The following is a 24,241-nucleotide window of genomic DNA, read 5'->3' as shown; positions in this document are numbered from 1 at the left end:
TGAATACAGCAGCAGGGCATGCCCTGTGGTGTGACCATACAGTACTTGGATGTGCCCAAGCAGAGCAGACGAGAAACGGTCCTGCCAACCCGTAATTCACAGACATTGTAAGCAGCCCTGCTTTAGCGCTGTCAGCATCAGTTGCAGGGAGGAGGTATTTGGGTGCTGAATCTGATGGATGCTCTCAAGGACATCTCTGTCGCACCTCTACATCTGGAGGATGCCAGACCCTACTTCCAGGAACAGAAGAGCTGCATCATTTCAGCAACTCTGACTTTATGTTTTACGTAGTAAGCTCAGCATTATGATTTAAAAAGAAGCCCAACCTGAAAGGCAGAAGCCCTGTGATATAATTTTGGCCTCTGTCCCTGGGGGCTCTCGGTTTCTGTGAGGAGCTGAAGTCCGTAATCTATGATCTCCATCACTAGCAAGGAGGTTGGATACATTTAGCGAATCGAACATTTAAAATTGGAATTTTAGTACCAACATGTTTTTGTTATCCATGGCGGTATCACATAGATTTTTCGTGTTTCATTCTTCTTACTTGTAAAGTGCAATAGATGGCTGACTGTCATCAAGGGAATTTATATATGATGGCAGTAATGCTCCCCAATAAGGGTATTTCAGAGTCTTCAAAGTCACTGAGCATGTAATGTGGAACATAGGTTTTAACATCTTGACTGCTGGCCAGTTTATTAAGAGGTCTCAGAGGACCCAGCTTCATCAGTTAGCTTTTATTTTTAGCTTATTGATTGCCTTGCATGTTCTCACTCAATTGTTCTCTAGGCAAGTTCGTCACTGTTGGTTGGGGCAGGAAGGAGACGCAGTTCCATGGATCTGAAGGCAGGCAAGCAGCTTTTCAGATACAAATGGTAAGGTTGGTCTGATGGATAAAGAACTTTGTTTGGAACAAATAGAAGTTCTGCCACCCACCAGGAACTCTTGGGTGTCCAGTTGTTATAGAAAGGGATCCGACTGCTTGCTTCTCTAAAGTCAAGGAAGAGGCAGGGTTGGTGGAAAGGAAAGTTTGCTTTATTCCGGATGCTGACAACTGAGAGGGGGAGGGGGGCATGCTACTCTCCAAAGGCTGGCATTCCCTGCCCCCCAGCCCCACCTTTCTGAGTTAGCTTTCGCTGGAAGGTGATGAAGGCTGCCCGGGTGGTCACTGGTCCCCAGCCCCACAGAACTGGCTTCTGTCTTCAAGGCTTTCAGGACTGAGATGCAAGTGGCACTTGAAACCTTTCTTCCTTCTGTGCTGCGGAACGAGGCGCTTATCCATGTTTTCATCATGGCTGCTGGCTTATCGCCTCTGGCTGTTCCTTGCCCACCTTCCTCTCATCTTCTTCATTCTTCTGTGCACTGTTGCAAAGCTTACACAGTAAATAACATGCTACTCTCTCAAATTTAGACAAACATTTATTTCTGAATATAGTTACCGGATAGATTCCTTACTTTAATATTTTTAATATCTAGGTCTGCAGCTCTTTCTCTATTGCTGTGCTTAGAGGCCACTTTCTAATGCCCAGAAAAGGATTTTGTTTTGTTTTAGGTTGAGGATTTCTGGGTCTAAGGGCCCATTGAATAGGGTTCCTGAGGATTCTGTGAAGCTCATTTTCAAGTAGCTTAAACGTATATAAAAGATTTAATTTTAATAGCCTGAGGCTGGTTAGGTTCTAGATCATTTAAGGCCCCCAGTAACATCTGTGTTTTTCCCTCTCTTTAGCACGAATCTGCTTTGCCCTGGGATGACCATAGACCTCAAGTTACCTGGCGTGGTGATGGGCAGTTTTTTGCTGTGAGTGTTGTTTGTCCAGAGACAGGTATGGAAATAAATTGCTGCAGTTAAATAAAACTTTTAAAAAATCTTACTTAGCTCAGGGAGTTTTTCTGCCTTTTGCTCCGAGGGTTTACTTTCATTGCACATGACATAACAGTGTGCTGCTTTAGGTGCTAAATGCATAAAGAACTAAGCATTAGAAGAGTTCCTTGAGGCTGTTTGGTTCAGCCTCCTACATGTTAGATACAACTTTTTAGCAAGATTAATCTAGTTGGCTTTGTAAAACCCTGACAGTTTTTATTAAGAAGGAAGACGTTTGAAAGTTTTGACTTGATAGATTTATCACAGTGCTCCAAGTTTTGTTGTCATTTCTTCCCCCTCTTTCTACTGCACAGGGGCTCGAAAGGTCAGAGTGTGGAGCCGGGAGTTCGCTTTACAGTCAACCAGTGAGCCCGTGGCTGGACTGGGACCTGCTCTGGCTTGGAAGTGAGTGGGAGAAGGAGCCTTATAACTTCCTCCCCAGAGAGAACGAGGGTGGGGGGTGGTGGAACCTATTGAATGTAGGTATTTATAAATCACAAGAGGATAATTACATGTTCTCATTTGACTATAAGCCTGTAACTTTCTTAGTTTTCTGAAGTCTGACTGTGGTTTGAGTAGTAGATTCTGAGCTTCCCAGACCTCATCATTGCAAGGCCCACACGTTTTGTAGCTGTAGGCAGGGCCTACAGGAATCCACTGTGTAAAACAGAAAGTGGTACTTAGAAGGGAAGTCGCAGTCTGCGAAGTTCGGCAGGGCAGCAGAGCTTTGGTGAAGACTAGGAAAGGGACTTCCATTCTCTGCACAAGCTCCCACACTAAGGGGACCTGTTTGCTGAGAAACAGGCAGGCTGGATTTGGGCCCAATTCACTTGTTGGCCCAGTACCCTTTTGCAGGTCACACCTTCTTGTCATACTTGGCTGTCCTGATTATAGATAGAAGAAATAGCTTCTGTCTCAGAAGCATCTGTTATAGGCAAAATCTAGGTCTCTAGATTTTAAACATCTGTTTCCCACCAGTGTTTGAGTGGCAATTGGATGATAGTACAAAGAGAGAGATGTATTTAAATTAAAATTCTAGAGACAGATAAAAGCAAGATGCAGCGATCAAGCTATTTTCAGTAGATTGAGAAGCCTTTAAGACTGCTTACCTGAGCATTACTGTATGCATGGACTATTACTGAATACATGGAATATTACATGGAATATTACTGAAGACATGTAATTGAAGGAGAAGTAGGTTGTGGCTTTATTGGACATTATGCTGGGAATGGTTTAAATAGTTTATTGGTATTTTTCAAAAGTCAGCTAAGTGCAGTCTAAATCTGTGATGCTTTTGGGCAAATAGAATTTTTGGGTGGACAAATCAGGAGAAGGCACTGCCGCCTCTGGGCAGATTTAGTTCCACACAAGGGTGACTGCTTGCCAAGAAATACAGAATTTAAAACTTCTTGGATGGAGGCTTCTTGTTTTTGTAGAAAAAAATTGTTTATTTGAATTTCATCTTGTTCTTCGCCAGCGCGGTGAGCTTCTGGATGTTCTGACACTCTGGGTTTGCTTTTAGGCCCTCAGGCAGTTTGATTGCATCTACGCAAGATAAACCCAATCAACAGGATGTTGTGTTTTTTGAGAAAAATGGACTTCTCCATGGACAGTTTACACTTCCTTTCTTCAAAGATGAGGTTAAGGTAGGTGCCTTAGTTCTTGAGGACTGTCCACAGCTATAGAGAAAGTTTCTATCTGATATGGGTGTGTAGACAGAAGCCCCGGAATAGCAGTGGCTACCTATGACTGAATTTTTTTTTTTGCAAAACAGAAGTTGTTTTTCTTAAGGAGGTTTTGCAGAGGAAAAAATGGTATTCTTTCCTCACACTAGATAAAAACACAGAAAAGAAATAGAACTGCTAGTTTTTATTGTTTATTTTGACAAAAGCATAATTCTTCCAGTGATAAAGATACTTGTCATTTATAACATTTAATCCTTAAGAAGGTTGTGTACCATTTGGATCTTTGTGGGATCAGAAACAAATCATGATTATTTTTAATTATGTAAAAAAATTTTAAATATAATAAAGATTGAGAGAAGTGTTTAATGAACTCCCATGTACCTATTACTTACTTTCATCAGATATATACCAGCATTTTGCAAAATTATTGTCATCTATTCTTTACTCTCTGGCCTCCATACATAACATACACACACACAGACACACACTTTGTAAAAATTCCCTAGGATTTTAATTCTAGAAATCATATTGTCAATATTCATTTCTCTAACAGTTAAGAACATTTTTCATTATGTAACCATAATTCCGTTATCCCACCTTACAAAATTAGTAATAATTTCTTAATATTATCCAATACCTAGTTTGTAATCAAATTTCCCTGATTGTCTAAAAATATCACCTTGCATTTGGTTAAGTATTTAACTGCATTTTTTTAAATGTCCTTTACATGTGATGACAGATTTAATAACTCCATAGGTTAATAATTTACAGCTAGGGATCGACTCACGTGTGGAATTATTTGACTTGTGAGAGTAGGACATTTAGCTCTTACAACGATTTTGAGATAAATATTTAGTTAAAGGCCAGTGACAGGTCTTTTTTCCCTCCTAGGTTAATGGCCTTTTCTGGAATGCAGATTCCACTGTGCTAGCAGTTTGGCTGGAAGAACTTCAGAGGGAAGAAAATTCATCTCTAAAAACCTATGGTAAGACAGCACCGATATCTCAGCCTTCTGCCCCATAGAGTGTAGTTGAAAGTAGTAGGCTGTGGAGTTTCCTTTGTCCCTTCCACTTAGTCCTGTAATGGATCAGAGACAACTAAGCAGGGACGTGGAGATGAGGGAGTGGTTATGGAATTTTCATGGGATGATTTCATGAGATGAGCTTTTCATGGGATGATTTCAGTTATGTATCAGGCAGGGTTCCCTAGAGAAATAGAAGCAGGGTAGGCTGACTGTTTGGAAAATTAGTGAAGAGTTGATGTTGCAGTCTTGAGTCCAGAATCTGTGAGACAAGACAGGCCCACAATCTGGAAACTCGGACAGGATTCTGTATTACAGTCTTGGGGCAAAATTTCTTTTTCTCTGGGAAGCCTCAGGTTTTGCCCTTAAGGTCATAAACTCTTTGGATGAGATCTGTCCACATTATGGAGGCTAATCTGCTGTACTTAAAGTCAGCTGATTTGAAAGTATAATCGCATCTGCAGAATATCTTCCCAGCACCATCTTGACTAGTATTTGATCAAACAGCTAGACATCGTAGCCTAGCCAAGTTGATATATCGGATAACCAAGTCATTAGTGCTTTCTCTTCATGGATGATATTACTGTAGCAAATCAGAATGCTAGCCAAAGGAATACTGTGGAAGTGAAAGAGAAATGAGGTTAGATATAAGTAAGAATCTTCTATAGATTTTAAATTGTAAATCAAATTGTAAATATTGTTTTCAGTATATATATAATATGTGGAAACATTAGAAAATAAAGATGGGAAGAAAAAAGTTCTTCCATAATTCTGTCACTCAATAATAGTCATTATTAAAATTTTCTTGTCTTCGTAGGTTTTATGTATAGCTATAATCTCATTTTTGTTAAATATGTAGGTATGATACCTCCAGGTTTCTAGCTTGCTTTTACAATGTATCTCAAACTATTTCCATTTCAGATATGTGTATCATTTTAAATTGCTATATATTGCTTTATGCTACCGTTTATTAAATCCTATTTTGTTAGGCATTTAAAGTTTTGTAATTTTACACTATGATCAATAGCAGTATGCCGAACATTTTTTTCCATAAATCTTTTCATTTATTTTGTGAGTGGCTTTCACAGTTTTTAATCGATAGAACTTTAGCAGAAATGTTATTTGGAAGTTCATTGATTCATTCATTCACCACAATAGTTCTCAACCCTGGCTGCAACTTCAGGGAAAAAAATGCTATCCAGGCCTCATCTCAGAGTCGCTTTCAGTGTGTTATAGTGGAGAATATACATCGATATTTAATTTTATTAAAAAGAGCTTCCAGGTGATTTTTTTTTAAGGTGCAGCCAGAGTTGCGACCTACTGATTCACCAGGTGTTAATGGCTCGTCTCCTGTGATATGCTCACAGGGAAAGTGTTAGTGCAAGAAGAGCCACAGTACCTGTCCTTACAGAACATGAGTGTGTGATCTAACTTAACCCAAAGCTCGGTGGAAGTATTTATAATAACCTGAACTAGGTTGGATTTGCTGTGATTGCTGAGTTAAGAGTTAGTGATCAGGGAGATGCTTAAAGAAAAGAAATTCCTTAATACAATTAAAATATTCGTTTATGTATGGTGGTGGTGGTGGTTTAGTCACTAAGTCATGTCCAACTCTTTTGACCCCATGGACTGTAGTCTGCCAGGCTCCTCTGTTCATGGGATTCTCCAGGCCAGAATACTGGAGTGGGTTGCCATTTCTTTCCAGGGCATCTTCCCGACAGAGGAATTGAACCCAGGCCTCCTGCATTGCAGGCAGATTCTTTACCAACTGAACCATCATTTTTGTTAGCTGTCATCTGTTTAATAAAAGTTGGCTGTGATGTGATTAGGTGTTTGGCTTTTTTTCCCCCAACTTTATTGAGATCTAATTGACATGTAACTGGTACATTCAGGAGGTATAATGTGATGATTTGATACATGCATATACAGTGAAATGTTTACAACAATAGGTTGATTAACTCAATCTTCACTTAATAGAATTATCATTTTTTGTTGTTGTTATGGTGAGGCCATCTGAAATCTACTCTCATAGCAACTTTCAAGTATACAATACAGTATTATTAACTGTAGTCACCAGACTATACATTAGATCCCTGGGACTTATAACGGAAGGTTTATACTCTTTGACCAGCTTCTTCCTGCTTCCTGCACCCTGCAGGTTTAGGTCTTGTTCTTTTAAGAGATGTTGAAAGGGTAATTGCATATAATCTCCCATGGATTTAACTGCATGCAGAACAGCTAGAAGAAAATAATAAACATCTTAAGCATAATGCAACATAATGATGCTAGTCTAGTGCTCTTGGGCTGGGCATTTTAATCTAATGGCCAAATTTTCTTTCTAAGTCTTCATGAAAAAACAGCTCACTAAGGCCCTGTCCTATTTTGGTAGCTTTCCATCCTAATGATCATAAAGTGTGAAGGTAGAGGCAAAAATGAACATGTATGCTCCTGGCCTTACTGATGCTTAACATTTTATCCTCATGAAAAGCTATGCTTTTCACAGTTTTTTTTATGTTCACTTCGCTGGTCTGTTAATATTTATTTTTATCTGATTGACTCTGCCAAGTCTTGGTTGTGGCATGTGGACTCTAGTTCTCTGATCAGGCATCAAACTCAGGCTCCCTGCATTGGGAGCATAGAGTCTTAGCCACGGGGCCTTCAGGGAAGTCCTGCTTTAACAAGTATTGTTAATATTGTCATCTTAACGAAGAGGCTGCGCAGAAAGGGTCATTTGAAAAAGAAAAGTGCCTCCCCATCCCTGTCTAGCAAGTGGTGCGAAGTCTGGCCCCCTGCCCTCTGCCTCTGACGGCCTTCATTTCGTTTTCCCCTGCAGTTCAGCTCTGGACTGTTGGAAACTATCACTGGTATCTCAAGCAAAGTCTGCCCTTCGACACCTGTGGGAAGAGCAAGATCGTGTCTCTGCTGTGGGACCCGGTCAGCCCATACCGGCTGCACGTTCTCTGTCAAGGCTGGCATTACCTCTGCTATGACTGGCACTGGACGACCGACCGGAGTTCGGGAGATAATTTGAGTGACATGGCAAATGTGGCTGTTATCGATGGAAGTAAGGAGCTGAAGAGTGTCTGGGCCCGTCAGGGGCCTGAGCCGGGGGCTTGCAGATGTGGTAGTTTGACTGGAACTGGGGGATTTTTGTTCAGTTGATTATTCTGGTTGTTCGCTTTGTTTTCACTTGTGCTTTTGGTTTGGTTTGAATGGGAACACCCTTCGGTGAGGTGTGTACTCCCCTGAGAACCATAGTCTATCCTCCCACCCACTTCCCCCAACTCCCTGTTGTACTGCAGCCATGACCTCTACATATTTACTTGTCGGGACTTTGAAGACATTGACATTTCTGACCTCGGGTCAAGAGGAAGACTGCAGTAGGCTTGTGGCATTGCTGTGTCAGCCTTGTTTTCGTGCCCTGACATAGAGCTACCTTGACCCTCGCAGCACTGTTAGGTTGCTTTGTTTTTTGATAAATGCTCGTTAATTACATACCTTTCCAGGATGTTCAGTTCAAGTCATGGACATCTATGTAGTTCAAGGATGGGTTTGATGTTTTTTAATTAGGTTGAGGGTGTTTGTTTACTGAGGGGGAAGAAACAGGAAAGCCGTAATCCCCTGAATAGACAGTTCATTTATTGCTGATGACATAAAGGAAAGCTTGCGTCTAAGATTGTAATGTGAATTGGTGTGCCATTTATGTTCTATGTAGTAGTCACGATACTGGTTTTGCAGTCATACATTCTGTATAGAGGACTTAAGCAGATATGCCTTGTTACCAGATCCATGCACAGGGAAGTGCTTTAAGGATTTTGGTTTAGTCTGGCTTGGTTGCAGGCCCAGGGTTAAAGCTAGAACTCTGACCTTTTGGCCTGCTTGCCCTAGTCCCTGGCACCTGACTCTCCAGGCCCAGAGATGGGACTGCTCGAGGCCTGGAGGTAGCCAGGCCTATCGTCAAGGTCTGATAATAGCCAGATACAGACAGAGCCCAGATACTTGCTTTTCTCCCCTCCAGTGTATTTAAGCTGCTGCTGCTGCTGCTAAGTCGCTTCAGTCGTGTCCGACTCGTAGCGACCCCATGGACTGCAGCCCACCAGGCTCCCCCGTCCCTGGGGTTCTCCAGGCAAGAGCACTGGAGTGGGTTGCCATTTCCTTCTCCAATGCATGAAAATGAAAAGTGAAAATGAAGTCGCTTAGTCGTGTCCGACTCGTAGCGACCCCATGGACTGCAGCCTGCCAGGCTCCTCTGTCCATGGGATTTTCCAGGCAAGAGTACTGGAGTGGGGTGCCATCGCCTTCTCTGGTATTTAAGCTAATTCATTATAAAAACAGCAACTATTGCTTTTAAAAATGGCCTTGTTTTGCATTTTGAGCATGCATGCATCTAACCCTCTTCTCTCTTGCTCCCAGACCGGGTGCTGGTGACGGTCTTCCGGCAGAGTGTGGTTCCGCCTCCTATGTGCACCTACCGGCTGCAGCTCCCACACTTTGTAAATCAGGTCATGTTCTCCGCACGCCCTGAAAAGAGTAACGACCTCGCTGTCCTAGACGCCACGAACCAGATTTCTGTTTATAAATGTGGTATGTTCAGAAACTGTTATCAGGATGTTCTGAATCACATCCCTCCTACACAGAAGCAAATTATAGTTTGGTGTTGCCTTTGCTCTAGGGCTTCCAAAAATTTTGAAGTTTATAATTAATATCATATCGTGCTGTTTGATTGACCTGTAGGGTTTTGGGGGGCAGGGATTCAATCCTCCTCTGGCTGAGAAGAACAGTTCCTTTTGCTTTATTGAAGTTGAAGGGTTAGTTATTTAAGAATAGTACTCAGCTCTAGAAATAACGTCGTGTCTCATTACATCCTGAACATGTTTTACAGTTTTCGTTGCCATTGCACACATTTTCAGTTGCTCTCACAGCTTTCCTAGGAACTGTGTCAGGGTGGGGTTTTCCAGTTTTATAGACGAGGGAGCAGAATGCCGGAGGGTTTGAAGTTTGCTTCAGCAAAAAGGGGCGAGAACCTCAGCTTAGGTGTTTCAGTTTCTGCCGGGGTCCAGCCCCGGTGGATCCAGGGTGATTCGAAGGTGGGGGGACGGAGTCGGCGTCTTTGGAAAAATACATATTTAATCACAGATATAGAGAGATTAGAAATGGATAGTGTAGTAGGAAGATTAGTGGAGAAAAAGAGGCTGAATAACTTGGATTATGTGGAATAGCATCCATGCTCCAGATGGGAATTCAGCCAGAAAAACGGGAGCAAAAAAGAAGCGACATGGGGGAATCAGTCTTTCCGGAAACTGATCCGATTTCTTTATTTTTGGGTTTGCTTATATACCTTTTATTACACATAGGGATGAATACAGAGTCACGCAGGGGTCAGCAGTCCTGACCTTTATCAAGATCAGGTGCTTCACATAAATGTATAAAAAAAGGTCTTAGGAATATTACATCATCTTCTGGCCATGAATGAGACCTGCTGACATTTTATGATCCTTTCTTTCTGATAACCAAAAAACTTATTTCTTCCAAGGGTGTTTTTTCTTAAACCAGGCACTACCCTCCAAATAAAGTTACATTCCTATAGGGTGAGGGTGTAGTGAGTTACAATCAAGAAAGGAATTTATTTAACCCAAGGTTAACATGATTAGTCTTAAAGGTTAATACTTATTTCTTCCTATATGCTTAAAGGTTAATACTTATTTCTTCCTATATGCTAGTTATATTCATTATAAGGGTAGGGAACATGGAGATTTAGCAGCAAACATCAGCCTAACAAATGAAAATCCTTTCACCAATGCTCCTCTTAAGATCTGTTTAGTCTTAAGATACGATAAAGTTACATTCTTACATAGCAAGGACACAGTGATTTATAACAAAGCACAGTGATCTATTACAAAAGAGAAAATCCATTAACTCAAAAAGTCTAGTATTGCTAACATCAAAAACTACTATATTTCCTTTGCTATATTCCAAATACATTGATTAATATATTCCCAAGTGCCTAAGGATATGGAGGCCTGGCGGCAATCATTGACTCAACAAGAAGAAAAAGCCCTATGCTAATTAAGACTCTCCAAATACTCCAAAACTCTCTGTGCTGTTTATGGTTGAGAGGTAGTAAACAATCATGTGGCAGGAGTATGGATAATCCTGTCACACAAGCTAGTCTGTCAGCAGAGAGGTTTGACCTGAGACATCTTTGTCCCACCCAGAGCAGAGTATTAGCAGCAATTATTGACACAACAAATGAAGAAACCCTTCACCAATATAATTCCTAACCAACCCATTATACTAATAATTTCTAACTCCCCAAAATAATTTGCCTTTAATGAGTCTAAAACATCTCGTGCCTCTCAGATTGGGAGGCTGTAAACAATCACATGTGGCGGGACAAACCTATACAGGTGGGCTAGATAACCTTCAGAGGAGTCCGTAAGCTGAAACACTCTTGTCACACCCAGGAATTTTTACTGCCTTGGAGCTGCATCTCCGAGAGAAACGGTTATGGGGGAGAGCCCCCCGTAAAGTCAGAGGTGTAGGTGAGAGCATAAAACAGACTCTGGTTTTGGGGTTAGATGCTCGGGAACAGGGGGTTTCCTGAGGCTTGATCACGCCTTTGCGTATGCCAAGCCTCCTTCCTCATGACCTTTGCCATGGGCGGAGTTCCTCACGCTGGCCCCCGGCAAGTTTCTAATCTAATTGTCCTTCCACAGTCCACTGCTGTTTCTGGTTGCTTTCCTGATACGCTGGAAAAGCCTGGAATTTGTGAATTCTATGTTGTGTCATGAGTTATACTGGCGCATGGCTGTGGTAACCTTGTTTTCAAATAAGTTTTGAATTCTCAGCCTGAAAGGTGCAGAAATTTAAGAAAGAGCTTGAGATGTGGTTAATTTCTAGATTACTTTGTGAAGTGGATTACCTTGTAGAACCCCATTAACATGCAGGACCTCATGTGATTAATATCAGGAAAAATGTTTGTAGTTTACTATGACAATATTTGCTTTTTTTCCCCCTAGGTGATAGTCCAAGTGTAGACTCTACAGTGAAACTGGGAGCTGTGGGTGGAAATGGATTTAAAATTTCCCTTAGAACGCCTCATCTGGACAAAAGATACAAGTAGGTTGTTGTTAGTTTTCTTGGACCTCTGGAAACAGGAGCAGCCAGCCTCTGTCCTAAACTCAGCCAACTGTTACTATCTTATCCTGTGCTTGTTGCTCAGTGGAACAAGAAACAGATACAACACCTGGGCCCTGGTTTTTCATCTTGGTTGGGGAAGTCAGTTATCTGAACAACATGTATGCTGATAGGTGATGATGGAGTGTAAGTCTTAAGCTGACTTAGAAACCATTCCCCCAACATCGCTTGGGGAGCTTTCTCCGGGGAAAACCCCACGGGAAAGATGGAAATGAAGGTGATGGAGCAGAGTACCTTTGCTTTCACAGATGGGGAGTCATACACTGTTAGCCTGTGGCTGACTGCACGGTGTCTACTCTGCTCATCCTACAGTAGAACTTTCGGTTGCTGCGTTTTGAGGCTCTTGGGTTGGAAATCAGAAGGCATGTTTCCATTGAAACTATACTAGAAACAGTTGGATATAGGAATTATGAGTTCACGTCTGTGAAAATCCAGAATTTGATTCTATTCTATATAATACGTCCATGTTCTTAACTACTGTACGACTTTGTCTCCCTAGGGAGCATTTATTCCTAAACTAATGGGGAATAATGAACAAATAACTGAATTTAATACTTAATATTTAATTCTTAAATATATGCATTATATTTAATAAGTGAATGTGTTTCCAACCTCTGTATGATTGGGGAGCTGACTGTGTAATGCTTAGTAGTTTTCAAAGAACATGTACATGGATTTCATTTCACAGACTGGAAAGAGAGAGAGGACAGATTTAAGACAAACTCGAAAGTGTGAGGCAATTGAGAATATGGTTTCATTTTTTTTTTAATTGTGAGGAGGATAGCTCTAAGTCATTTAGAGAAGATTTCATGAAGGGCATGAATTACCTTTTTAAAATTTTTTTAATTACTTATTTTTTTAACTTTATTTTGTATTGGGCTACGCTTAACAATGTTGTGATAGTTTCAGGTGAACAGTGAAGGGACTCAGTCATACATACGCATGTATTCAACGAATACTTATCTTGAACCTTGAAAAAGATATAGGTTGCGGATTGCCAGAGAAGTATGGAGGCTGTCGGGTGTGGCGGGCAGAAGAGTGTCATGAGAACCAGAGGCGGGGATGCGCCTGCGTGGGGCTGAATTGCGGTGGAGTGACAGTCCAGGAAGAGCCGACCCAATAGGAAGATCAGGCTGGTAACCCAGCTTCTTCAGTGAGCACCCAGATCTGCTGCTAGAGCGGAATGGCAGGAAGTAGCCATCATGAGTTCCCTTGTGAAGTAGCAAAAACAAGGCCCTCCACCAGTGTTTAAATGCTACAGGAGGAAGGCATTAGTGGCAGAGGAATCATCTCTTAAGCTAATTAGTCATTTTGCTATGAGATGCTTAGGAAAGGAGGCATTCAACTGAGACCTAAATATCTACGGAGTATTTGAATGCTGGTGAGTGAGGACAGTGAAAACCTGCTGGAGTTCATTTGTGTAGGGCCTGGTACAGGCAGTTTTTCTTGTGTTATCAGTTTCTTAAAGTGGTTTCTTCAGATCTAAAAATCTCAGAGTGTAAGAAACTTAATTTTAAATAGCAGAAAAACATTCTTAAGCCAGGTAAGCATTATTATTTTTGGATTTTCTACTATTGGGCGTTACCTTAGGTTTTATCCCTCCAAATAATTAGGATTTGACTATATAGAAAGCAGTGCATTCTCCCCTCAGGAAAACTTCAGTGACGTTAAGATTTTATTCATGCTTTGAAATTTTTTCAATATTTAAAACAGAATTCCGATTGAGGACAGTGAAGCTGAAGAAGTAAACCCACTGAAGTTCAGCCTGCTCGCCTGGGTTCAGGAAGACATTTTCCTGGCCGTGAGCCACAGTCAGTCCGGCCCCCAGTCTGCCATTCACCATCTGACTGTGGCCCCTTCTGAGACGGACAACGAGCAGGGACAGCTCAACATCAGGTATTAAAATTCCCTGTATTCCACGTGGTAATAAGCACATAGATACAGGCTTTTTTCTTTTGTGAACATTGGAGTTTTTTGGGGTTTTTTGCATTCAGAAAGCAAGGTTGTGGGGTGATTGCTTCTTTTTGTACACACACTTATCAAGAGCATAAAGTCTGATTTTTAGCTCTGTCAAAATATAGACTAAAATGCTTCAGAAAATGGTAAAAAATAACACAAATGCCAGTAGATGAGGCAAAATGTTTTTAAGGTGTGTTAAAACTTTTAATTCAACTTATACTTACATTCTAGAAAGTCATTAGCAGCCTAGGAGAATTAGCAACTCATCAATTATAAGATCTCTACATTTGCACTTCATTTTGATGATGTTATTGTTCAGTGACTCAGTTATGTCTGACTCTTTGCAACCACATGGACTGCAGCATGCCCTTCCCTGTCCTTCACCATCTCCCGGAGCTTGCTCAGACTCACGTCCCATCGAGTTGGTGATGCGATCCAACCATCTCATCCTGTCGTCCCTTTCTCCTCCCACCTTCAATCTTTCCCAGGATTAGGGTCTTTCCCAGTGACTCGGCTCTTTGCATCAGGTGACCAAAGTATTGGAGCTTCAGCTTCAGCATGAGTCCTTCTAATGAATATTCAGGGTTAAAGTTATTTCGATGTAGTGACTTCAAAATACTTCTTCCAGCCTCCTGTTCTATAATTTTGTTTGGCACCTGATTGCGTGTACTACTAGAAAGTCTCCTCTATTTTTTTTTTTACTAAAATTCCACAGCTCCCTGACCCTGAGTTTCATTTTGATTCCTCGCTGCATCTTGGTCACCTAACAAGTCTCTAATGAATGCTGTCTTCTGTATTGCAAGCCCTATTGTGCAGCAGAATTGTCTGGGAAGCTCTGAGAAATCCTCAGGTTTCCAGTGTCAAAACTCAGCACCTTAGGCATACCCTGATAATAATCCCTAGATTCACATGTAATTAAAAGTTCACTGATTAGCTTTAAATCCTGAAAACCATTGTTGCAAAATTAGGAACCTTTCTTTATTGTACTCATGAAACATACTCCAGTGCTGTTATTACCTTCTAATCTTTGAATGATAATGCTTCATATTTTTAAAAAATTTTTGTGAATATGTCTAGATGCAGAATATGTTCTAGCTACGTGCAGACTTAACAAGGGCTCCCTTTAGAAAATGGAGCAATTGACATTAGAAATGCCTGAATTATGCATATATTTACTACACAAAATTTGAAATTTTTTATCATTATATTGTGAAAGGAAATGCTGTTATCTCATTTGCTGTAAAGGAAGTGAGAAGTCACTTGAAATATATTTCTGCTGCTTTGAGTTCTGTTTCTCAAAAAAGACTGTTTCATTCGTATAAAATATCAATGTGTTTGATAAATATAAAGTCCCACAATCAAGTTATAGCTCTTCATAGTTAACATTTACTATAACTTATGCTTTGTAAGAAGTACTCTTTTTAAGTGCTTTTCCCTGTGTTAACTCACTTATTTTTCACAGCATGTCTCTGACATGTACTGTTGATCATTTTACAGCTGAGGCACAGAGCAGTTTAAGTCACTTACTGAGACAGTGGAGGTGGAGCCAGGCTCCAGGCCCAGCAGTGCGCCTCCAGAGTCCATTCGCTTGACTTCTTCACAGATAATTTATCTTCTCCAAATTGGTGGCTTTTTTTTTTTTGTAGATTGGTTAAAAACTCTGAATATATATTAGCATTGGCACCACTTGCTTTTATCACTATTTCCACTTCCTTTCAGACATGTCTACTTTTGTTTCCTTGACTCAGAAAAAAATACAATAGCATTAACAGTCTCCCTTCTTGCCATTAATGAGGCCCACAGATTCTAGGGATAGGCACAGTAGCCATAGAGATACTGAGTAGGCTCACTTTCCTACAGATGGAGTGCTTTATTTAACGCAGTTTGTATTGGGTTGGCCAAAAAGCTCATTCAGGTTTTGGGCACAATGGTATAAAACAACCTGAATGAACTTTTTGGCCAACCCAATATTGGCAGATTATTGACACCATATTGTCTACTGAAGGCAGCAAATTGTGATTCACAATAAGCTGCGTAAGTTGCTGCCAGAATAGGACTGATGACCTCACAGTGCAGACACCTGGCTTCCTGACATTGTGGAAAATAGTCATGTTGACAGGTAATTGCATTACCTGGCCTTGTGCTTGCAGTAGTTTATCTGTTATATGTATATAAACATGTATGTGTTAGTGTGTATATAAACATTGTGTGTTGGTGTGTATATAAACATGCGTGTGTTAATGTGTGTACGAACATGTGTGTTTGTATGTATATAAACATGTTTATGATGTTTATGTTGTATTGAATGAGGCAGTGCAGCTCCAGAGGGAAATTGCTTCTTTTTGTTTTGCAAAATCAATGAATTGTCACTACTCTTGAGAAGAATGGTCTATTCATGTGTTTTTCATCTCTCTTTTTTTTTTTCACTCAGTTCATCTGTGACAGTGGACGGGGTCATAATCAGTCTGTGTTGCAACCCCAAGACCAAGTCAGTAGCCCTGCAGGTGGCTGGTGGCCAGATATTTAAGTACCTTTGGGGTGAGTATCAGGATTGGGAAAGCATGTTGATGACTTATATACATATGTAAATCTTGAGAAAGTGTACTTGTGAGTGTCTTACCAGTGCCACGTTGATTATTAGGTCTTTTAACTACCCTAGAAAACCTTAATCTATAGAGTGGAATCAGCAGATACGTTCTGCCTATATTTTCTCTTGCAACGAACCAGATTATTCTCATGAGTTTCCAAAACACATTTGGAAAATGATTTAAATTGCATGTTAAGTGTTTTGGCAAGCATTGATGTGAGAGTTTTTTTTTACAAAGAGCAGATCAGCTTTTGTTAAACCTCATCTGCCAAACCTGCAGAGTCACCCTCTCTGGCTGTTGAACCGTGGAAGAACCCTGGTGGGTTTCCTGTTCGGTTTCCTTATCTGTGCACGCAGACTGAATTGGCCATGATTGGAGGAGAGGTAAGTGAACACAAGGCAGAAGAATTTACATCATAGGGCAGTGACCCAGCATTAACTAGAAAGAGTGTGTGCTTTAAAAGTGGACCTGAGTGTCCACTAAATCTCAAGGCAACAATGGGAAGTTAACTCACTCTCCTGAACCTCAGCTTCTCAGTTTACAAAGTAGGTTGAAGAGGTTGCCTCACATGTGTTAATAGTAGTTAGTTGATTCCTTTCCTTGGAGGTAGAAATTCGAAAATAGAAAAAATGCAGTTGGCAGACTTATCCCCAGTTGTATAGAACATTCAAAACAGAACATGGACAGAACTAACAAAGTTAGTCTTACAAGTAACTTTTGGGGACAACAGAAATGTAATCTTGAAATGGGTCTTGAGTAAGTTACTGTTCATCACATATTAGAATTGCCTATACTTGTGCAGGAGGTAGGATGCAGTGGTTACAGAACAAAACTGCTGACCGGTTCCTGCCCTTCTGGAAGTTTTAATCTCTCAGTGTGGGTGTGGCCACCCCCTCTGATAGGAGAGTGAAGTCAGTGAGCAGGGTGTAGAGGCAGAGCCCGAGGATTGCTGGAGGCTAATTAGAGGACAGCCGCTGTGAGGGGGCGGAGGCCAGCGTCTGGTGCGAGGGGAAAGTCTCTAGGAGGTGGTGGGATATGTGCTGAGATGAGAAGAAAAAGAAAGCTCTGTCTCTGAGAAAGGGAGGGTGTTTCAGGGAGGAAGAACTGTGCATATTGTAAGTCAACTTAGAGCTCAGCTTCTTCAAGGAACCTAATGGAAGCAATGGCTAGACGCAGAGGAGTATGCATTTGCTCACTTAACAAAGACTGAGAAACTGATGATACTAATCGGGGAGTAATGTGATGTCCTGCACGGTTGGAAAGGTTATTCTGGCTGCCCAGTGGGAGTATGTTGAAAGGGATGAGAGTGAAGTGACTGTTGGAGTGGAGGCAGTGAGGGGTGAAAGGTGATATATTTGAGATGTGTAGGAGACAGAAATGTCAAGGCTTCTGATGGATTGGATGGCATCATAGACCACTTTGCCTTGGACCAACCACATCTTAGGCATCTTGAGTCCCGATGACAGGGACTTAAATGTGAAATCATAGGACAGTAGAACCATATAACAGGAAAAATTTGGTTTCACTAGTTTGGTTAGTTGTTTGGTTAGTTGCTAAGTTGAGTTTGGCTCTCTTGAGAACCAATAGACTGTGGCCCACCAGACTCCTCTGTCCATGGGGGTTCCCAGGCTAGAATATTGGAGTGGGTTGCCATTTCCTTCTCCAGGGGGATCTTCTCAACCCAGGGATCAAACCCACGTGTCCTATATTGCAGGAGGATTCTTGGCCACTGAGTTACCAGGGAAGCCCTACTTTGGTTAGAATTGTTGGTGATTTCATATTTTATTTTTTTGCAGGAATGTGTCCTTGGTCTGACTGACAGATGTCGCTTTTTCATCAATGACACTGAGGTAACATGGCTTGTTTTGATGCTGGATCTTTTTCCATCTTGATTCCAAGTAATATAACTAACTCTCCCCCTTGCCTCCCCGACCTATTGTAGGTTGCATCAAATATCACTTCATTTGCTGTATATGATGAGTTTTTATTGGTGACGACTCATTCTCATATCTGCCAGTGCTTTTGCCTGAGAGATGCTTCATTGAAGAGTAAGTTTTCAGTGTAGAAGATAGAAGATAGTCTCTCTTCTAGTATCATTTGTCCTCTGAAGTCTCCATGACTTTGACGTTTGTCACGTAGTTTTAGCTTTTTATCCTGGAGTCCTAGACTGGAGAAAACGTCAAGTTCATTTACTTAGCCTCTTATCTCAATATCTCAGTTAAATCACTCCACGCCAGTTATCAAAGAGTGGGAGGTCCTTCCTTAGAGCAGCATACCCTGAGATAAAATTTTCAGGAAATTTCTTAACATAACTCATATTTTACTTTGAATTACTGTGTAGATGGCAAACTGGTGATATCCTCAGCCTTCTTTGTGGCCGCCCTCCATTGTATGTCTGGAGGACTCTATCTTGTGGTTTGTAGGAAATTGGCTGCAGGTTTTCCTCGATTCCTTGTGCCCCTCTCCTGTGTGTATGTGTGTGTGTGCACACAGTTCTGATACTAAGAGAGAAGTAGCTCACTTGTTTCCTTTGCTTCTAACTTGGAAATGGACCCTTTCACTGATGTGATTGTAGTGTACTGATAAAGCTATGACATAGAGAAACTGCCCAGTCCTCCCACTGGTTTCCATGTCAGTTGAGAAGCTGTTCGTGCATCACGCATGAGGCCTCTGTAAGAGAGGGCGAGATCCTGGGATGAACTTGTTTATCCGAAAGGCTGATGGTCTTGAAGGCTGAGTGACAGAGCAGTCCAGCCTCATTATTAATGGCTTCCTTTTCCTTCGGGTAACGTGCTGTTTCAGCTGCAGTTAATGGAGAGTAGCTTGTGACAGTGATTCTCAAGGCTTGGTCTGTGGTGTCTTTAGCATTGCAGGCAGGTCTGAGCAGCAGCTACGTGCCTAATGGCGAGTCTCTACGGAAGGTGGAGAGGGGTTCACGCATCGTCACTATTGTGCCTCAAGACACAAAGCTTATATTACAGGTACATTGATTTTTCAGGCTGCGTTTCTGATTGTCATTTGGCAGTAAATAACACTTCTTGTGGATTATATTTTATCATTTGTATTAATTTATTATAAGCCTTTCCTTGCTAAGTTCTCTATTAGCATTATACAATTATACATTGTACAATTATACATTTATACAATTATATATACATATATACATATATACACATATATATACATATATACATATATATATATACACATATATATACATATATACATATATACAATTAACATTATACAATGTTAAAACAGGTTCTTCCCAGTAAGGCTAAGAGGGAAACCTCTTGAAAATCAAAGTAAATTTTGAGCACAACTAGATTTTGCCAAAAGTGTGCTCATTTTACAGTGCTGTGTTAATTCTCGGAGAAGGGTTAGGTAAAGTTGTATATCCTGGGTATTTAACTTTTTTTCTGTTTAATTAAACATGTTATTGATTTGATTTATTTATTTTAAGATGCCAAGGGGAAACTTAGAAGTTGTTCATCATCGAGCCCTGGTTTTAGCTCAGATTCGAAAGTGGTTGGACAAGTAAGTACCATATATATGATTAGTTAGCTTATTGTTATGACTTATGTGTGAAGGCAGCAAGTATTAAGATTTTTAAAACTTAAAAAGTATTTAAATATTTCATTACAGATATCTTCAGTCAGATTCTCAGAAGCTTTCTTATTTTGGCACTTAGATTCTTAAATTGTATGGTGTAGAAGACATTCCTAGGAGAAGGAATGATGAGGCTCATGGTATTAAACAGCTTCCTAGCCCAAGGGGATCCATATGGGCTTTAGATGGCCTGTGAACCCAGGGCAATTTTACGCTATCCTGTATCTGTGTATTTATCTGGGCAGAAGGTCCAAGGCTTTCAGCAAATTATTAAAAGACCTATGACCCCACAATACCTGAGCCACTGTTGTGAAGGAAATGATCCATTGTTTGCATCTTTGAATTTGGGAGAAAGTTTATATTGGAAAGGTAGATGTTTACTAACATTTTGTTAAACAAGAAGGTAGCCCTGAGTTCCATAAAGATTTTCTTGTGTGAGTGTGTGGGGATCAAGTCCTTGGATGGCCTTGATGACTAAGTCGTCACACCATTTAGGAAGGTAAATGAACCTGGTGCCTGATTTTTTTTCATTCTGTGATTTCAGAGCAGAAATCCAGTAGTAGTTGGGCTGTAGTCTTTATTTTAACTGGTTTATATCCTTACGAAAATGTGCTGAGTCCAAGGAGCTGAGTTTCTGTGAAATGTCCCCTCTCTCCATTTTCTGTCTCTCCCCAGACTTATGTTTAAAGAAGCATTTGAATGCATGAGAAAACTGAGAATTAATCTCAATCTGATTCATGATCACAACCCTAAGGTAACATTCTAAATCCGATATTTATCATAGTGTACTTTAGCTTGAATTAATATGATCTGAACTAAGATGTTTTGTTGTTTTTTTTATTCTTTTTTTGGATAGGTGTTTCTTGAAAATGTGGAAACCTTCATAAGACAGATAGACTCTGTAAATCATATTAATTTATTTTTCACAGAATTGAAGTAAGTATTTTGAATAATTCATGAGTATCATATCCATAATTTTCTCTTTTCTGGTTAAGGAAATCAAACCAATAAATAGAGGAGAAAATTTGCTTTCAATATAGTTTTTTAAATCTGTAACTCTTAGATGCCGCATGTACTGGAGTTTTGCTCTTTTCCCTTCTTTTTAAAACTGAGACTTTAAAACATGTCATGAAAATTATTCTTTGACTTTATTTTTAGGTATACATAGAAAAACTATTAATTGAAATAAATGGCTTCTTTTTCTGCAATGACTTTTATCTAAGGTTTTAAATGAAAAATTTTGAACATGTAAGAAAGCTGAGAGAGTTGTCTAGCGAGCATCCTGTTCCATCACCTAGATTCTGTAGTCCATATTTTCCTGTATTTGCTTTATCACTGTCTACCATCTGTCCATCCACCATTCATCTTTATTTTAAACAAATTTCAGGGCAATTGTAGACATAAATCCCCTTTGCCTGTCAGTACTTCCTCTTGTGTAACATTGACTAGAGTATATTCTTTGTGTACAGGGTCCCACCCCCTCCATGTCAGATTTATCTACAGCGAAATGCACAGATTATAAATGTACCATTCACTGAGTTTTGACAAATGTATGCTTCCATGCAGTCCTGGCCCCTGTCAAGATAGAGAACATTTCCTTCTCAGAAAGTTCCTCCAGATCCCTTCCCATTTATTCTTTCCCCACCCTTTTGGCAACTGCTCTTTTGAGTTCTTCACTGAAGATCAATTTTGCCTGTTCAGGAACTTCATAGAAATGAATTGTATACCGTAGTATTGACTTTTCTGTGTAAATAAAGCTGCTTTCATTCCGCATGTTATCTGGAGATTCATCCCATGTTTTTACATGTATCACTAGTTTATTCTTTTCTATTGCTCAGTAGTATGCCATGAAAAAGAAAGAAAGTGGAAGTGTTAGTCACTCAATCATGTCCAACTCTTTGTGACCCCATGGACTGTAGCCCACTGGGCTCCTCTCTCCATGGAATTCTCCAGGCAACAATACTAGAGTGGGTTGCCAGTTCCCTTCTCCAGGGATCTTTCCGACCCAGGGATTGAACCTGAGTCTTCTGCATTGCAGGCAGACTCTTTAGCATCTGAGCCAGCAGGGAAGCACAGTATGCTGTAGTATAAATATGCTGCAGCTCATTTCTTCATTCTTCTGTGAGTGGACACCTGTACTAGACCCAGTTTGGGGCTATATGAATGTAACATCTATAAGCATTACCATTTAAGTCTTCTGTGGATATGTTTCATTTCTCAGTTAGTGTCTCCATTTTTCACTAGATATGACTATTTTTAGAATTAACTGCCTTCCAAAAGCCATCTTTATTATTTTTTTATTTTATTTGTTATTTTTTATTTATTATCTCATCAACACTCCAGCATACGTGTTAGTAGTTTGGTCGCTGGGACATATGTTGGGTTTGTAACCTTTTAATACACACTTATTCTTAGGGAAGAAGATGTTACAAAGACCATGTATCCTCCACCAGTCCCGAGCACTGTTCCACGGTCCAGCGATCCTGATGAGAAGAAAGTAGACCTCATCTGCGATGCTATGAGAGCAGCCATGGAGAACATAAACCCTCGCAAGTACGTGTGCTGTCGTGAGCTGGCATCTTTTGAATATCAGAAGTGGGTAGTAGTTTTTCTTCAGCTTGTTCGTCGCTCTTACTGTGCTGTCCTTCATGTACCATTGCAGGTACTGCCTGTCAATACTCACCTCTCACGTGAAGAAAACTACCCCAGAGCTGGAGATGGCACTGCAGAAGGTACACGAACTCCAAGGTAGAGACATGTTGGCAGTCTGTGTGTATCGGGGCCCCGACTGACATCGGGGCTTCAGTCTTCGGGAGAGAGCCCTGGCCAGGACCAGCACCACATCACCAATTCAGACTGTGGCCTTTTGGTCTCCACTTTAAAACCTGGGTCTGTTTCTTTTGGTGCTGCCCTACAAAGCATGTACAAAATCGTCAAAGGACTGTCTTCCGTCTGGTGTCCACTTCTGTCAGGAAGATGTGTTGCTTTCTCTTTTTGGTTATGCTGCTAGGTGTGTGGGTTTTTTCCCCCAAATGATTTTGTTCTCTTGTTTCCTTACACACCGACAGGAAATGCTCCACCAGTCCCTGACGCTGTGAGTGCCGAGGAGGCCCTGAAGTATTTGCTGCTTCTGGTAGATGTCAATGAGCTATATGACCATTCTCTTGGGACCTATGACTTTGATTTGGTCCTCATGGTAGCTGAGAAGTCACAGAAGGTATGTGGAGTTACTCTTTCGGCGTAGTTAGCATGTTTGTTGATGCGGACATGAGAGTGTGAAGCAGGGCTCCTGACGTGCAGGGTTTGGGCTGAAATTAAAGCTGTGAGTACAGGCCTCCAAGCAGATCTGCCAGTCTCCAGGGTCATACTTAAAGTTCATTCTCTACCACTGTTCTGGGCTTATCAGAGTGTTTTGATTGCTAGATTGAACAATAGAAACAAAGCTATTTGATTGTTTTCAAGCTTACAAGCAAAAATGAGAATAAATTCTGCTCTTTTAAAGGAAATACAGCAGGTGATTGATTTATAGTCCAGCTTTATCATGCGGCATCTTTTTCCAGTGGAAACTGGGAACCTGGAGAATAGAAGGGTTCGAGGGCTCTTCGTCTCACCTTGCCATGCTGTGGTCCAAAAGTTTGAGCACCTCTGGTTTTGCCCAATTTTTGTTTCTTTTTTTTTTTTTGGCACCCTCAGTTTCAGCCCCTATCTTTCCTTTCTTTGCTCTTGCCAGAATGACCTTCCCAAAAAGGAAAATTTGATCCCCATTCCTCTGCTTACAATCCTTCATGGGCTCTGCCTTCCCCCTAGGAGGATGTTCAGAGGCTCTATGCTTAAAATCTCTTCCGTGTTCTGGTATTTGTGAATCTCTCAGTTCTCACCTCTTGATGTTATCCCCTTTTCTCTGCAGTGGATGCAAGGCAGTACTTTTGTCTCCCAACTGCCACATACCTTTGCAGGTAGCATTATTTCTGTTTCCCTTGGGCCCATGCGCTTCCAGCACTCTCATCCTCTCTGTTCACCTGGCTGATTCTCACTCATCTTGGTTGAAGGATGCCCAGCTGACATGTTTTCAGTAAACTCTTCCTGCTGCCTCCCTACCCAGCATCCAGGGATTGAAAGAGATGGCCTTCCTATGTGCTTTTATGACACCCAGTGCCTACCAGATGTACCAGTCTATCTCCTCTACTAGATTTTAAGTTTCCTGACGATGAAGGAATCTTGTTTTCCTTATTAACCTATGAAACAATTGGGATTATGAGATTTAGCTAAGAGTTAGTCGTTACTAATCTGAGTGAAAACTAAGAACACCCATATGTTAAGGCAT

General features: G+C 40.9%; 1 protein-coding gene across 1 annotated transcript in view; it reads left to right on the top strand.

Annotated features, from left to right (window-relative positions):
* ELP1 (elongator acetyltransferase complex subunit 1) overlaps positions 1 to 24,241 on the top strand; it is a 58,367-nt gene that overhangs the window by 8,994 nt on the left and 25,132 nt on the right. Inside the window, exons 6-25 of the mRNA XM_052644460.1 lie at positions 787 to 872; positions 1,724 to 1,820; positions 2,173 to 2,263; positions 3,381 to 3,504; positions 4,435 to 4,528; positions 7,398 to 7,628; positions 8,978 to 9,148; positions 11,584 to 11,683; positions 13,475 to 13,657; positions 16,152 to 16,258; positions 16,588 to 16,691; positions 18,105 to 18,158; positions 18,251 to 18,356; positions 19,174 to 19,289; positions 19,772 to 19,845; positions 20,593 to 20,671; positions 20,774 to 20,853; positions 22,333 to 22,470; positions 22,580 to 22,665; positions 22,986 to 23,134. Of these exons, the coding sequence (XP_052500420.1) occupies positions 787 to 872; positions 1,724 to 1,820; positions 2,173 to 2,263; positions 3,381 to 3,504; positions 4,435 to 4,528; positions 7,398 to 7,628; positions 8,978 to 9,148; positions 11,584 to 11,683; positions 13,475 to 13,657; positions 16,152 to 16,258; positions 16,588 to 16,691; positions 18,105 to 18,158; positions 18,251 to 18,356; positions 19,174 to 19,289; positions 19,772 to 19,845; positions 20,593 to 20,671; positions 20,774 to 20,853; positions 22,333 to 22,470; positions 22,580 to 22,665; positions 22,986 to 23,134 (2,270 nt within the window). The remainder of the gene's footprint in view (positions 1 to 786; positions 873 to 1,723; positions 1,821 to 2,172; positions 2,264 to 3,380; positions 3,505 to 4,434; positions 4,529 to 7,397; positions 7,629 to 8,977; positions 9,149 to 11,583; positions 11,684 to 13,474; positions 13,658 to 16,151; positions 16,259 to 16,587; positions 16,692 to 18,104; positions 18,159 to 18,250; positions 18,357 to 19,173; positions 19,290 to 19,771; positions 19,846 to 20,592; positions 20,672 to 20,773; positions 20,854 to 22,332; positions 22,471 to 22,579; positions 22,666 to 22,985; positions 23,135 to 24,241) is intronic.

The sequence above is a fragment of the Budorcas taxicolor genome, chromosome 8 (assembly GCF_023091745.1).
Source record: "Budorcas taxicolor isolate Tak-1 chromosome 8, Takin1.1, whole genome shotgun sequence".
NCBI lineage: Eukaryota > Metazoa > Chordata > Mammalia > Artiodactyla > Bovidae > Budorcas > Budorcas taxicolor.
This window is presented reverse-complemented; position numbering and strand designations above follow the sequence as displayed.